Source organism: Sturnus vulgaris, chromosome 4 (genome assembly GCF_052056855.1).
Source record: "Sturnus vulgaris isolate bStuVul1 chromosome 4, bStuVul1.hap1, whole genome shotgun sequence".
Taxonomy (NCBI): domain Eukaryota; kingdom Metazoa; phylum Chordata; class Aves; order Passeriformes; family Sturnidae; genus Sturnus; species Sturnus vulgaris.
In genome coordinates this window covers 11,912,249-11,926,803 of record NC_142246.1, presented here as the reverse complement: position 1 = coordinate 11,926,803, position 14,555 = coordinate 11,912,249, and the positions used below count along the sequence as shown (strand labels likewise).

General features: G+C 39.0%; 1 protein-coding gene across 7 annotated transcripts in view; it reads right to left on the bottom strand.

Annotated features, from left to right (window-relative positions):
- The window catches only part of JAKMIP1 (janus kinase and microtubule interacting protein 1), a 144,552-nt gene that overhangs the window by 16,784 nt on the left and 113,213 nt on the right, over window positions 1-14,555 (bottom strand). For all 7 annotated transcript variants that reach the window (XM_088163124.1, XM_014895335.2, XM_088163123.1 and 4 more), the window contains 5 exons: window positions 13,072-13,125; window positions 12,032-12,097; window positions 10,216-10,284; window positions 6,976-7,053; window positions 5,175-5,378 (listed from right to left, as the gene is read on the bottom strand). In XM_088163124.1, the coding sequence (XP_088019250.1) occupies window positions 5,175-5,378; window positions 6,976-7,053; window positions 10,216-10,284; window positions 12,032-12,097; window positions 13,072-13,125 (471 nt within the window). The remainder of the gene's footprint in view (window positions 1-5,174; window positions 5,379-6,975; window positions 7,054-10,215; window positions 10,285-12,031; window positions 12,098-13,071; window positions 13,126-14,555) is intronic.

Sequence of the window (14,555 nt, the reverse complement as noted above, 5' to 3'; positions counted from 1 at the left end):
TATTATAAATGGCTGAGACCATAGAATCATATAGATATGGTGGCATCCAACCCTATAGATTTGTAAACAAACTCTTCCAGCATGGAAAAATTGTTCATATACATGAGAGCAGGAAGAACTCATGGAGCAAAGGCATTTGTTTGGCCTTTAAGCCGGAAGAACTGTGCCCCCCGAAAAAAACTGATGGTCAGAAAAAGAACTAAGAAACTTAGTGAAGAAAATTATTTTATTGTTTCTAAATTTCAAGCGATACTTTGAATTTCAGGATGAAAAAAGACATTGGTGCTTCTGACTTTTCCTCAGTGTCCATGAAAAGCAGCACCCGAGGCATGCCACCAGCAGTGAATCCTCCTCTATGGAGTGGCACATGGAGGTCAGTACCTGCTCTGTGCTAAAGCTTTGCCTTCTTCTAGTAAAACATACAAATACAGTGGTAATTTCTGCTCTTCTAACTATTGAGTAATCTAATCTGGTCATGGGAGTAAATGCCCTAGTTCAAAGATAACAGTTAAAATTTTTACAGCTGTATTCCAACTATTTCAAGCTGGAATTGGATGAGTTCAGCAGTTCAGAGATGTCTTATATTCAAGTTTAGAACTAAAGTAATGATTCCTTTCTCTCTGTAAAACAGCTTCACCCAAGATTATTCTAACTCAAGTAGGAGTAAAACACACTTAGCTTAGTACTACAGTGCAACTTAGGAAAAAAAAATCACACTTTTTGATGACACAATGAACGAACTTATCTTTGATCTTTTTTTTTCCTAACAATTTTATACAAAGATAATACTGTTCTGGGAAATTATTGGACTACTTTAATAAAATCTGTCTTTCATATACTTTCTGACTGGCACAGCCATTTTTGGAACTGAGTGTGTCAATCTGCTATCCTTCAAGGATTTTCTATCTTCTCTTTAGATTTAAAATAACTTCAGATGAAATCAGAATAAATTACGTTTCTATTATAAATTTTCTTCATGTTTGAATACTGCCAACAGTGCAATTTGAATAAATCTATCCTAATGTAAAGCCTGCTTCTGCTGACTTTCCCCAGTTTCATACTCCAGAAGCAGCTACAGTAAAACCAATAGGAATATATTTTGGTTTTTAATTTGATTGATTTATATAAAACATAATATGACATTTAAATAGCTACTAGTTTTAGAAGAAAAGATGATCACAATATATTTTTAAGGTGAACTAACCTTGATGCTGTGTGGATTTTCTAGAATTTTTGGGGCTGCTGTTGTTTTTTTGTTTGGGGTTTTGGGAAGGGGCTGAGTTTGCTTAATTAGGAAGTTGATATCACTACTTCAGAAACAGGCTGTATTGCTCTGTTTAAAATATATTTTCTCAGGGATGGATTTTATAGCTACACAACACATTTTTCTCTCCCTACAGAAATTATTTAAAGTATATATACAAAAAAATTACTGCTCTTAACAGAACCTGCTAGTAATGACCTTCACATTTTCAAAAAAAAGCAGTAAAGTCATGCCACTGCACTGACTAGAGCAAATATGTTACTTTTAAATGAAGTCCTGCTAAAAATAAACCAGACATTGATTTCCAAAAGGCTGTAATAGCAGTGTAGCACAATGAGACTTTCTTGATGGCAATATCCACACATGCCCTATTGCTGGAAGCAAATATCACAAGCTGCTCATGGCAGATTTTTAATTAACATGTTTTCCCTCCTCCAAAGAGAGAGAATGTTGTAAATCAGAGCACCCTCTCCTAGAGGGAGTACTGCCAACATGCTTCAGCTGAGGATCTGTCCCCCAGACCTGCATGTTGCACTGTGGGTTTAATAAAAGTGTTGTGTGCCTTAGCAAGCAGATCTAATCACAATCTGTCTAATTTGGCTCCACAGAGGTCTGGTTTCCTTAATGCACAATGGGTATAGAGGAATGGTTCCATTTATATACTAATGAACAATAATAATGTGGGACTATATATGCTCAAGAAGAACAGACCTATCGATGTAATACAGAGCCTAACTTCCTAAAATGAATTTATTTCACTGGAACAAAGTCAATATCCAGTGGCCCAGGACTCAAGCTTTACATCTGGACAAAGAAGAACACATAAAGCAGCACAGGCTCACACCTAGGCAGCCATTTACCATTTTCTTATGCCAATCCCTGTCCCTTGCACACAGTCATTCCCCAGGAAGGACATTTACCAGCTCTGTAAAGCCAGCACCTCACATGCTACAACAAAGTTCCTGCATAAAGCAATTAATCTATAACGAAACCCTGCACACCAACCTATAGCTTTCACCACATGCCTTACCACTTCTGCACCCTGCATGTGTGGTCAAGGAGCATCTACAGCCAGAAGGAGGTAACTCCTCCTTCATCACCAGATCTCCTTGAACCCACACTCTATGACACAGAAACTCTGACTCAGGGAAGATTGTTGCCAGCCTGCCAGATAAGCAGAGTTGTTCTTTTGAAGCCCTTGTATCAGGCAGACCAGAAGGTAATGAAAGCAAAGAAGCAGGCCTTCTGAAGTGATTGAACTTCCAAAGTTCATTAGAATTTGGAATCTTTAGTACATGGTTTCTGTTTCAGGGAAAGTTTGAGAGTGTTTGCAACAAGAAGACTCTGTATTACACCTTGCAGGTCCATTATATTGTCCTATCATTCTCTGTAACTTCCACTTCAGCAGAGGAAGAAGTGTTGCACATGCTGTAGAGGCACTGCAGACTGTAAAATCTGGCCAGGTCTAGACTGCTGTTTTGCCAGAACAAAGTGCAGTGAGTGTTTCTTGGTGTCACAGTGTCAGCAAAACTTCTCCTGGACATAAATATATGAGGAAAGGAGGGTACTTATCAGAGATGTACTTTACTTACTGCAGCTTCATCCATTCATTAGGATTCTGCCAGCACAAATGGGGTTTCATTTGTGTAACATTCAGCTTCTGTCATTTGCTAGTGAGATGAAAGTAATCCAGTGAGAATTAGCCCTCCAATATCCCAGGCAAATTAACTAGCATCTTTGCCTTTGTTTTTCCTGTTTAATAGGGAAAGTGTGGGGGGAGGGCATGTGTGTATGTTAAAAATAGATGACTAAAATGCTCAGATGCTTATTAAGCAGTGGAATTCAGTTTAACATGTCCTGCAGGGCTGTAACATTAGCATGGCTAATGAGGTGGGCACAACACAAAACTCTAATGACATCCTATAAAATGGGTCTGGAGACAGGTACATAAACATAGCCATGTTTATCCATGGCTTATGAAGCTATGTTTATGCTGCCATTTTAATTTTCCTACGCACTCATCATATTTAACCTTATGTTGTGAAGCAATCTGTGAATACATGAACTGGACTAACAGAAGATGTTCTCCAGATGTGCATATGAAGTGATATGAAGAATATCTAATTGATAGCAAGCAGGCTGTGGAACAAATTGGAACAAAATCTAAATTGAACCCCACATATGCACAAAATATAGATTTTGAGTCCTCTGGAACAACTCTTCCACTTTTCAAATCTACTCCTATTTTTTCCTTTCTATTTGCCACTATTACACGAGCTCAACTTAGAGACTCTGCCCATGTCCCCCAAAAATGCACTATAACAAGTGACACAAAATTTGTCAAACCACATTCCTAGTGAAAGCAAAGGACCAAACTCTAACTAGTCTGATGTTAAAATCTGAAATTGTCAATTATTTAGGTGTAGAGGCATTACTCAACACACAATGTCATTCATACCCATTAAATGTCATTGACAAACAATATTTACCCAACTGAAAAGTGTTATTGTTCTAAGTAAAACACCAAGAGTCTGGCTAGGAAATTGGACTGCCTAAGAGACTAACAAAAAACTCCATTCTTACTAATTTTCAGCTACACTAATAACATTGAACTAATATCTTCTGGCTCTATCCTTATGCACCAAATTTAATATATTTACTTTGTTCTCTATGACACTTTTAGTGCCAGCTGTTACCTACTTCCTCCAGCTTTCTGTGCACCATTGCTGATGACTAAAAATAGGTAACATCCATCAAACAAGTTCAACAAAACAAGTTCATCTCCTGCTCTCAATGTTACACATTCCAAACCAAGGGAACAGAGTCAAGGAGTAGAGAAAGGAAACTCCTTGGAACTCAGAGGTCAGGTCTAGCACTGCCACCGTAAGCCCTTCCCACCACTGCAGGATGAGAGGAGTTGATCACAAAGTGCTGGGTCACATTACCTCAGTTTCATCTATATTCATCTACAAAGCCAACCTGAACAGAGAGAGGCTTGGACTAAATTAAAAACAGTTCTTGCCCCAGCACCTGAATCAGCACCTGAAATAGCAACAGTGCTCTGGACACATCAGCATAGCACATTTTGGCATTTACAATAAGTGATTTCAGACTTGCACAGAAAGTAGCCAAGCAGTCCTCCAGATCTAGCACATCTGCCTACAACTTCCAGAGTCTACTATAAAGGAGAATCAAAATCCTTGGAAACAATTATTTCTGCTGCAGTAATTAACATCCCAACACATGCAGCTCTCTTCTTTCAATGAATATTTGCACTAAAACCACTATGGTAGCAATGCTACCAATACTAAATAATTACCACACTTCTATATGCCAGAACCTTGCCAAATTCACATTATCAATAATTGTGGTTAAGGAAGCAGTTGGAAAGACAAGGCTTTTCTGAATGAATTTAAAGGAGTGAAAGCTTGTATTTCTCTTAAAAGACTTCCTGAGATTTCACCTTTTTTATTTTATTTAAAAGATTTTACAAATAGCTAAAATAAATAAAAAGGGGGGGTAAAATAAAAACTTGTATTCCTGTAAGTACTGTTCCTGCCTTTACTCTTTCCATAGTTTTACACTCTAACAACCTTCCACTCTGACTTTTGCTACTTCAGGCCTTAAACTTGCAACAAGCTCCCATTGGAGTCCTGTGTAGACTGTGTGGTTGCTCACACATGACAGGTTGTGAACAGCACCCTGTGGTGAGACAGTGGCTCGTTCTGTGTGTGCACCATGCCCAGCACAACCAGGTCCCGACACCACGCGGCTCCGGGCACGGGAGCTGCACAGAGACCAGACTGAACAGAACTCCACGAGGTGAGGGTGAAGCGATGCTGTCGTACGGGCAGTGCCAACCACAGAGGTAACACCAACACCGAGGGGGAGCAGAGAGAACCGGGATTACCTGCTGGGCCTGCTGCAGCAGCTCCATCCGCTCGTGTAAGATCTGGCTGTCAAACTCACGGCTCTGCCTCAGGATCTGCCGCCGCACCTTCTCCACCGCTGCGCGCAAATCCTCCCGCTGCGCTTCCGTCAGCGACTCGCTCGCCCGCCGGCCTGGATCCTGCTGCAGGGCATTATACAGCGTGGCTTCCAGCTCCTGGATTTTCTAATGCAACCCAAATCACACACAGACAGCCTGACGTTTGAATCCAGCAAGCAAACGACCCACCAAGAGCTAGAGGAGAAGGCTAGCAAGCGAGGGCTAAGGCAGGAGGGCAGGATGGACACAGACGGGTAGACAGAAAGCAGCAAGCGTGAGCAGTGAGGAGCATTCCACACAGAGTGCACGCAGCCTCCCGGCACAGACTGACACCCGTGACATGGACCTGTTCTAGCAAATCATTGATTCTTCTGTTTAAGAACGATTCAGAAGATAGGTCTGCATTCAATACCTGATAAAACTCCAAATCCTGATGCTGAACATTACATATTCAATTAAAACTAACAGTTTTCCTTCAACTGCAGCTGAATTGTTAAGCCATCCTATAAAATAAAAAGACCACAGGAAAAACTGTGAACAGAAATCTCGCTCTCCCTCTCTGTGGCCCTAGTGACCTGATATCCATGGCTCCGTCAACGTCACTGGCTTAGTTCCAAGTTGCCATAAGCAATGAAGGAAGGAATACTTGTATGCACTAATCCCTCATCCATCTCGTGCTGTCTGCCAGATTCCTAACACGATTCTCATGCACTGACCAAAACTGCAGAACTTTGCACAGCAGAGAACACAGGAGAATTTCACATTCACATGGAGAATTGTACTCCCAACAGGAAGGGAAGGAATCATGGCAGTGTTTCCTTGATTACTGGGGTTTGTATGATCCTGTCAAAAACCAGCATCCAGACTAACAATATTTGGATCAAGAGCATCTGACCACATCCCTTCAGCTCTCATAACACCTTTGTGAGGTAGGTAATTCCATCCATATTAGTGATGCATAAACAGCTGCACAGAGAGGTTAAATGGCTTGCCCAAGGTCACAGTGCTAGAAATAGTGCCTGCTTGCTTTTATCTCTGTTACCTGCTCTGACCACTAGACCTTGCTTCTTCTCTGAAAACATTTTCCACATAAGAAACATTTACAGTGTATAAATAGTGCTTCAGGCCATTATATTTTGATTTCCCAAAGTCTCACTATTAGCAAAGTTGTATGTATGTATGTATGTAGTTGTATGTAGTTTTACCAATTCCTGGATAATTCCTAATTGTTGTTTGGCCGGAGAAAAGGCAAGGTTGCAGTTCCCCTTTCGAAAATGAGGAATGGTAAGCTTGGATAGGATCACGCAGGAAGGAATTGCATAGGAAGAACAGGCATTCCTGATTTAGGATAGGTTAGCAGCAGTAATACTTACAAATGCTTCAGGAAAAGAAATATTGGAAAAGTTCTAAAGTAATTTCTGGTGTATTTTAGCAGTCATGGTTTTTTTCATACATAAACCAGCTTTTCCCATTCCAGATGTACCAATAAGATGTTTGCATATCATAGAATGAAAAATGCAATGCAAAAATGTTACACTTGTAAGTACTATAATCCATTTCCTAAACTTCTGTTTAAGAAATAGTTGATTCCTAGTCTGGCAGGAAAAGAAAGATATAAACTAAAAAAGAGTCCTATATAATTAAAAGAAAGAAAACAAAAACAAACCCTGCATTTTATCAGATCTGTTCAAACAGAAAAATTTAATGACTGTTCTTTTCCTACCATGTATGCCTGGTCCAGAGCTTGCTTCCTGTAGTCGAGTTCTTCCTCTAAATAACCCTTCTGTTTACTGAACAGGTCCTGAGCAATAATAAAAACAAGGGAGTGTTTGTTCTTTATTCTAATTCATGAAGATTCATAAATGCCATCATTTTTATGCAAGCTTTCCATCTGAAAGCAAAAGGAAACCCATAGCAAATGACCACGTTCATCCTAAGGGTATTTGGAATATGAAATTTATTATATTAGCACTTCAGATCTGTGTATCATATTACCACGTTGTACCTAGAAAGCACTGACCTCTGCACCAGTGTACAAAGCTGCCTGGCCCTGACAGAAGTGCAGCAAAGGTGAGTGGGGATGTACATGCATGTGGTCCAATAGCTGTAACTTACACAGGGCAGGCCAAAGGAGGGAAAAGAGAAACACAAGAGAGGACACTTTATGAAAATATCCTATGGAAATATTACCCTTAAGGAAATCATGAGGCAAGCCTTAATTGCTGCTGTGTAAGCTGCTCTCCTGGGGAGGAAACCCAAGCATGCAGGGCCACAGCTGGATTCTGCAGCACAGCCCGTGCTGTGTTACTGAAGCTGAAGTAACAACTCGGTCCTCAGCTTGTACAGGCAGGAGGCCAATTTGAAACAGGTGAAGTGATGCACAGAGAGGTTGAGTGACTAGCTGAAGAGCTGAAGAAGTTTTCAAAATACCTAAGATGTACAGGGATTGTTTCCTTTTGTTCTTAAAAATCAAACTCCTCAACTTTCACAGACTGGAGTTTCAGTGGAACTCAATATGCAAAATATGATGTTTCGAGCAAGATGTGGATATTCAAATGGCTGCCTGATTAGTCAAGCCTTTAGAGTGTTTTGAATCACAGAATCATGGAATGGTTTGGGTTGGAAGGGACATCAAAGATCATCTTGATCCAATCCCCCTGACATGGGTAGGGACACCTTTCTCTAGACCAAGTTTGATGATAATAAGTAGAACATAAAATAGTTACTTAATTTTATTAGCTTTTCTTTCAAAGCAGATTCTCAGACTCAAAAGAATTAGTAGTAGAACAAAAAGCAGAAAAACCCTTTGACTGAATTTAATATTTTCTATAATTCTTTTTTCTAATCAATAAACTCTGCATTTCCTCAACGTATAGAATAAATGCCAAATTAAATATACAGGGTCCTTTGAACTGCAGCTTTTTTAAACAGTATTAAAAATTCAAATACTGTTGCTCTGGTTAGTTTTATTGGATATGGGATTGCCTCAAAGTCACTTACTTTGCCAAATTTTGCCATCAGACATTTATGTGGAATTCTGACAACTTTTCTGCCAGCTGCCAGTGTAGAACTGGTGGCAGTAGCAACATTTAAGACCAGACCATATAAGACCATTAGAGAATTCAGAGAAACAAGGTGCTATTTGTTCTCTGTGTAAGAAGTATATTTTTACTATAAATTTATTTTGTAAACTTGGAGTTCTTTTAATTACCTATTAATTACTATTGAAGGCAAACCCAAAGTTTAAGTCAGACCTTGATCTTGGGGCTGGAATTTGTTTGGGAAGAGATGGGCATCTATTGCTATGACAGCCATTTTAGAATCTTCTGCTCCAGCATATTCTAAATATGCTACTGGTCTTGAAGGAAAGAGCCCCCAACAAATCCTGTAGGACATATTTTTCATCCCTTTGTGGACATCTCCAGAACTCTGAGTTCAGAATTCTGAGCTCAGAACTCTGGAGAACTTGATATAGTATTAGACATCACCATTATGCAACTGAATCCCACCATGACTATCCACGTTGCTCATTTCCTGATATGGATGAATTACAGCAACTGCAAGGCTGTTGTACAGGATGAAACAGCACCATGCACTGTGAGTGCACAGCAAAGGACAGACCTGGTCCTGACTTTCTTTCAAGTGTCTGACACCACAGAGGTAGACTGACTTGTCTGAGACTATAAAATGGGTCAGAGCTATGACCAGACCCCAGAATAGCAATGCAGCTGCCCTGATCATGTTACTTCTCAAAAGGGATAGTAAAGGCAGCCCACAGAAAGCAAGAGGGAAGGAAACAAGAATAGGACCTCAAACCCTTAACACGGGTTTCAAGGACAGCTAAACCAGTGCTCAGCCCTTCTAAAAGTATCATGCTAGAATATAATTTCTCAACTCATTGAGTCAATCATTAGGGGTGCAGATTCTCAGATTGCTGTGCTAAAAAAATAGATGCAAGGGCTATCCATAGTAAGACTTGAAAACATCACAGATAATAAGGGGGAAGATAATATATAAAGTTATAAACCCTCTATTTTTTCCATTTTTCTTTACAAAAGAATCTAATATTTGCGGCCACTTTCCCTTTCCCAAGCCTTTGTATTTTTCCATAACAAGACTTTAAAATAAAGAAATACTAAATGGGGGAAGTATCTTATCTGTCTTAAATACAATGAGTATGACAGGTTACACTCAACAGCAAACACAGTTTGAGCACTTCTCTTTTTGTTTGTGGCTCAAACCCACACTTCTTCAGTGGCCCTGGGCAAATCACTTAACCTCCCTGTCTCATTGTCCCATTCTTTAGGATGAATGCAATGCTGCTTATTTATCTACCTGTAAAAGGTGTGGTAAGGATTAATGAGTGTTTGGAACACCATTTGAAGATGTGAAGCACAGCATGCATGGTAAACCAATAAAACCAAACACTCCTTCTAAAATTGTTCAACATATGGAAGGTCAGTTCGTTCTTCAGGACAGAACTGCTTTTGAAGAAAACCCTGTCTTTAGGCATGAAGGCCTTGGGGCAAGAAAGGTCATCTAGACTAAGAGGTCATGACAGCTTGTCCAGAAGCTGAATACCAGAGAGCAAAGAAATACCCTTGCCAATTCTACCAGCATGATCCCAACATTAAAAAGATGATGCTGCTGCCTGACAAATTAATATACAAAGAAAGCACAGAGACAATTTCAGACTGTTTGGTTAATGTGCTCTGCAGTTATGCTTTAGTGCCCTAATTTGTATATATCTTTGCTATTTTTGTTCTATATAGATTGGAAAGTTCTCTCTCACCCCAAAGAATACAAGCAATAGGTTGTTCTAGAAACCACTTGCCTATTTTACCATGAAGCCATCTCTGTCTAGCAGAGAAGGGCAGCAAACCTGCCTGGGATGAAATATATGCACATTCCCTTGAGGTGAGTTTTAGCTAAATGAATTCTACTTTTAGCTATTGTTTCTTACCTTCTCATTCTCCAGGTCTAACATCTTCTGTGTCAGTGCAGCTTCTGTCCCCTCTATCTGTTTCAACCACTACAGCAGTGTGAAGAGAAAAAACAGAAAATGAACAGAGATTATTGAAAAAAGTTGTACCAAACATTTTGCAAGTTTGTTGCCAGCACTTCCAGGCATATGCTCCTCTCATGCTATCTACTCACTCTGAAGACACACATGAATAAACAGGCTGAGAGTGCAGGCAGAATGGAGGACTGCAGACACACTAAAGACTAACAAGTGCAGGTTGCTTTCCTACAGTAAATTAAATGGGTTTTTGCCTGTAAAGTTCAAGAAACAAAACACACCTTTTCACAACTCCTTTGGTTTAGTGTTTTGGTGAATTCATTAGGCATCAGACTCAAAGGAATTAATGACATACTAGCTTTTCCTCCCAAGATTTACATAGGAAATTTCAGACATATGTTTACAACTTACGAAATGTGAATTCATTACTTCATGATTTTGAACCTTTCACTATTTAAGAGACTGATGAATAAAATTGGAAATTTGTTTTATCTGCTTAGCAGGTTAATTTTCTACAGAAGAAAATTAACAGGAACACCATATTCCCCAGAGATTCTATTTTCACCATCTTTGTTTTCTTCATTTCCAAGGTGACAAGCTGAAGATGTTCCTGAGGAAAGCCTCACCACAGATACTCAGCAAGGCCGTGAGCATTCTGAACCTTTCCAATCAGTGGAAATGGGAAATCCTGAGCAACTCTCAGAGCCACCCTCAATCAAGTGAAGGGCTATTTGCAAAATTTAGAGGTCTAATTTTTGTAAGGTATGCAAATTACATGCAAAACTAAATGTTGATTCTGATCTTTCTATGCCTGTTAGCCTTCCACAAACCAAGGGGCACAGGGGACACAAACAGTATTTTTGGGAGTCTATATCTTAGCCTTTTATAGTGGGGTTCTTCCCCTTTCACTTTTTGGATATAAAGTGCTAAAATCATTACCTTCTCTTTTAGTGCACAACAAAGCGAAAACCATAGGGAGCCCTTTTCCTCGTTTTTATTTTGCTTATAGCAATTACTCATTTAAATTAATGATTATTAAATTACCTAATGTAGATTATTTACTTTAAGGTATTTAGATAAGTAGATTATCAAAATTATGTCAATTAAAGCAATTATTAAAATTGCTCAAACTCTAGTTTAAAATATCTGATTCTGAATTTCAACAATACATCAAGAAAGATTTAATTGAAATATATAAAAAGGATGCACAAAACTTCTTCAGAGAAATATGCAAGTCTTTTTTAGTTCCAAATGTCATATATATTCATATACAGATTATAGTCTCTGGAAGTAGAACTAGCCACAAAGAAATGAGTGACCTGATTCATTACTTATCTTGTGCAAACTACCTTTTCTCTATGTCCACTAACTTACAGAGGAAAGGACCACTGACTTTTTCAGTCATCCACAGAAATGAGCCCAAAAGGGGCCACGGGCACCTTACAGAGGGCACCTTACACCTCCCAGTGCACTGAGGACACCAGCACTTCTGGGAATGAAAACTCTTGTGTTAAGTGGATTTTTAGTACTTTATGCTAAAGGATTATCTCCAAAACGTGTTTTTATTTTTAAACTGTTTTTTTTTTCTTAAGTTTGGCTTTATCTCAAGACATCACAATCCCAACAGTCACGTGAGGATGAATACATGCTCCAATCCAGATGACCTGAACAGACAAGCTGTGCTTCCCTGGCAAAGTTATGAGGCATCTTAGAAGACATGGTCAGTTTTTAGCAGAAAAAAATATTTACTGAATTCTACCTTTTCACAGAGGGAAAGCACAGTCCCAGCTTGGATTATTGCAACCTGCTCTTCATTTCTCAAATTCTAAAATACAAAAAGATGCATTTTGAATTGGATTAAAAATTCATCCTTTAACACAAGCAGTAAGTTTTAACCTTCAAAACTTCAAAAAATAAGTAATTTATAACATTTAGGATTACAGACATGACCAAAAAGAATCCCATGATGGAAAGTACTGAAAGTTAAACCAAGGGTGCTTAGTTCTACTCTATTTCAGCATACTAGCCCCACAATATTTTTTCAACAGATCATTCAATGAAAGAGATTATTCACTGAAAATTAAGTGGTTTCAGTCAGGGATTTTGCAATTTTTTTTCCTGTTTTTGCCAATTCACTGGACTAATCCTTGCAGTAAGTGAATCTCACCTTCATGCACTTCAGACTTCCAATTAAAGAAAACGTAAGTAAGTGCCTTAGAAACCTACACAGGACTTGCAACATAACATACAAATCTAGAACTTAAAACTAGTATTATAAAGACCTCAATCTGTTAAATCCAGCTATAAACTGGACTCAGCTCCCTGCGTGTTTGTGCCCCAAATGTGTAGCTAAGATTTTATACTGTATTTAGCAATGAAGAGGAAAAAAGAGAGACAGTTATCCTTGCCTCTCTCCCAGAAAATCCACTCCTGTCAGTGACAGCCTTCACAGCAGAAGGGGCTACTGTTACTACTTGAGAGGGATAATTCACAACTTGGTCTGGCTTTGACTTCTGTTCTGTATCTTTTCACTCTGCCTATTACAGTGCCTATTTTCCATATCATTCAGTCAAGACCAAATCATATCTTAAAAAATACTCTTTTCACTACCATCAGTTTAACTAAAAAATTCAATGTTGTAAGATCCGTTCATAACCATTCATGTTCTTCACACAAATACAGGCATATAAAAACCACCCTGCACACTGTCTTGGATGTTAGTATCTGCTGTAGAAAAAAAAAAAAGCTTTAAATTAACCATGAAACTGGAGGTACATTTAAAAGTAAAAAAAGTGTTACCCCATTATCTCCAAGAATATCTAGCTTCTTCATAAGTTCAGATATATTCACATCCTGAAAAAGATGTTCAACATTTATTTTTATGAAGTAGGTCAGTAACAGTTTTTATATGCTACATTTTATGTACCCTTTATTCTCTTTTGTGTGTTAAAAGACACTTCAAATGTAAGTAAGTGAAACATAGTTTTGCATCACAATTGCAAAAGTAATTACTGATACTTTAAGACAAAACCAAAAGTCACTCTCAATTATAACTAGCAACCTGGATATCTGTGCATGAGGGCAGAATGTTCCTGTGTCATTCACACCTATCATCCTGCTAATGTGTGGAGAGGAAAGATCAAAACTGATAAAGAGGTTTAAAAGATGTAAAGAGAAAGGGCTTAAAAGACTGTTTACTTTGTTTGGAGTGGAGCATCAACCACATCAAGTTACAGAAGTTAAAAGGACAGGGAGCATGAGAAATATTTGCTAAGAAGGTTTGCTTGGTGGTTTGCTTTTTAGTTTCTTTGTTAAACAACACCATGGAGTTTCAAATCAGCCTTACAGTGACAGAAGGGAATGTGCACAGTGAACATCCTCCTCCAAACATTATCAGCTCATAATCATCTTTCTGATTAGAAAGCCACATTTCTCTGCCACTCAGGTCTCAGATAATGAACTGAACAACCCATCCTTATTAAGGCTAAGCCACTGAAATAAAGAAAACTACTCTTCTGATTCAAAAAAGAGAGGAATAAATTCATGGAATCACATAATCATAGAATATGCTGAGCTGGAAGGGATGTATCAGGATCACTGAGTCCAACTCCTGGCCCTACATCATCACCCCCAGGAGTCACATTGTGTGCCTGAGAGCAGTGACACACACACACACTTCTCCCACTCTGTCAGCCCTGGTGCTGTGACCACTTCCCTAGGGAGCCTGTTCCAGGGCCCAACCACTCCCTGGGTAAAGAACCTTTTCCTGATAAAATTCACATGATGTCTGTATTTAACACTGTGCCAGGATCCATTCCTAGGCCTCAGAACTCTATTTAAATTTCAAAAGTTGTTGGAAAGGGTCACGGAACTGTTTAACCAGAGGTAATTGCATTCTCCTGAACTATCCCAAGTTTGGTCTGCAAATTACCATGGACCAAGGATCATTTCCACTGACAGCCTGTATGCAGCCATGCTATTTAAAGGCAGGAAGCCTTGAGAGCATTGAAATAAACCAGTTCATGTTAGTCCAAAATGCTTAATACACATGCATAAAGCAAAAGAGCCTTGTTAAATGCTGCCAACCTCAACTTCTACTCATATTCAGCACTTAGAAAAAGCCAACATATCACAGGGCCATGTGTGGTGTTCAAGTTTTTCTATTCTGAGAGGTCCCCTCCTTCTCTTCCCAAAAACTTCAGGGGTGTTTCCAAATGCTACATGAGCTATAACTGTGCACATCACTAACTCTGGAATGGTGCAGATCCTAATACACTTGTGTT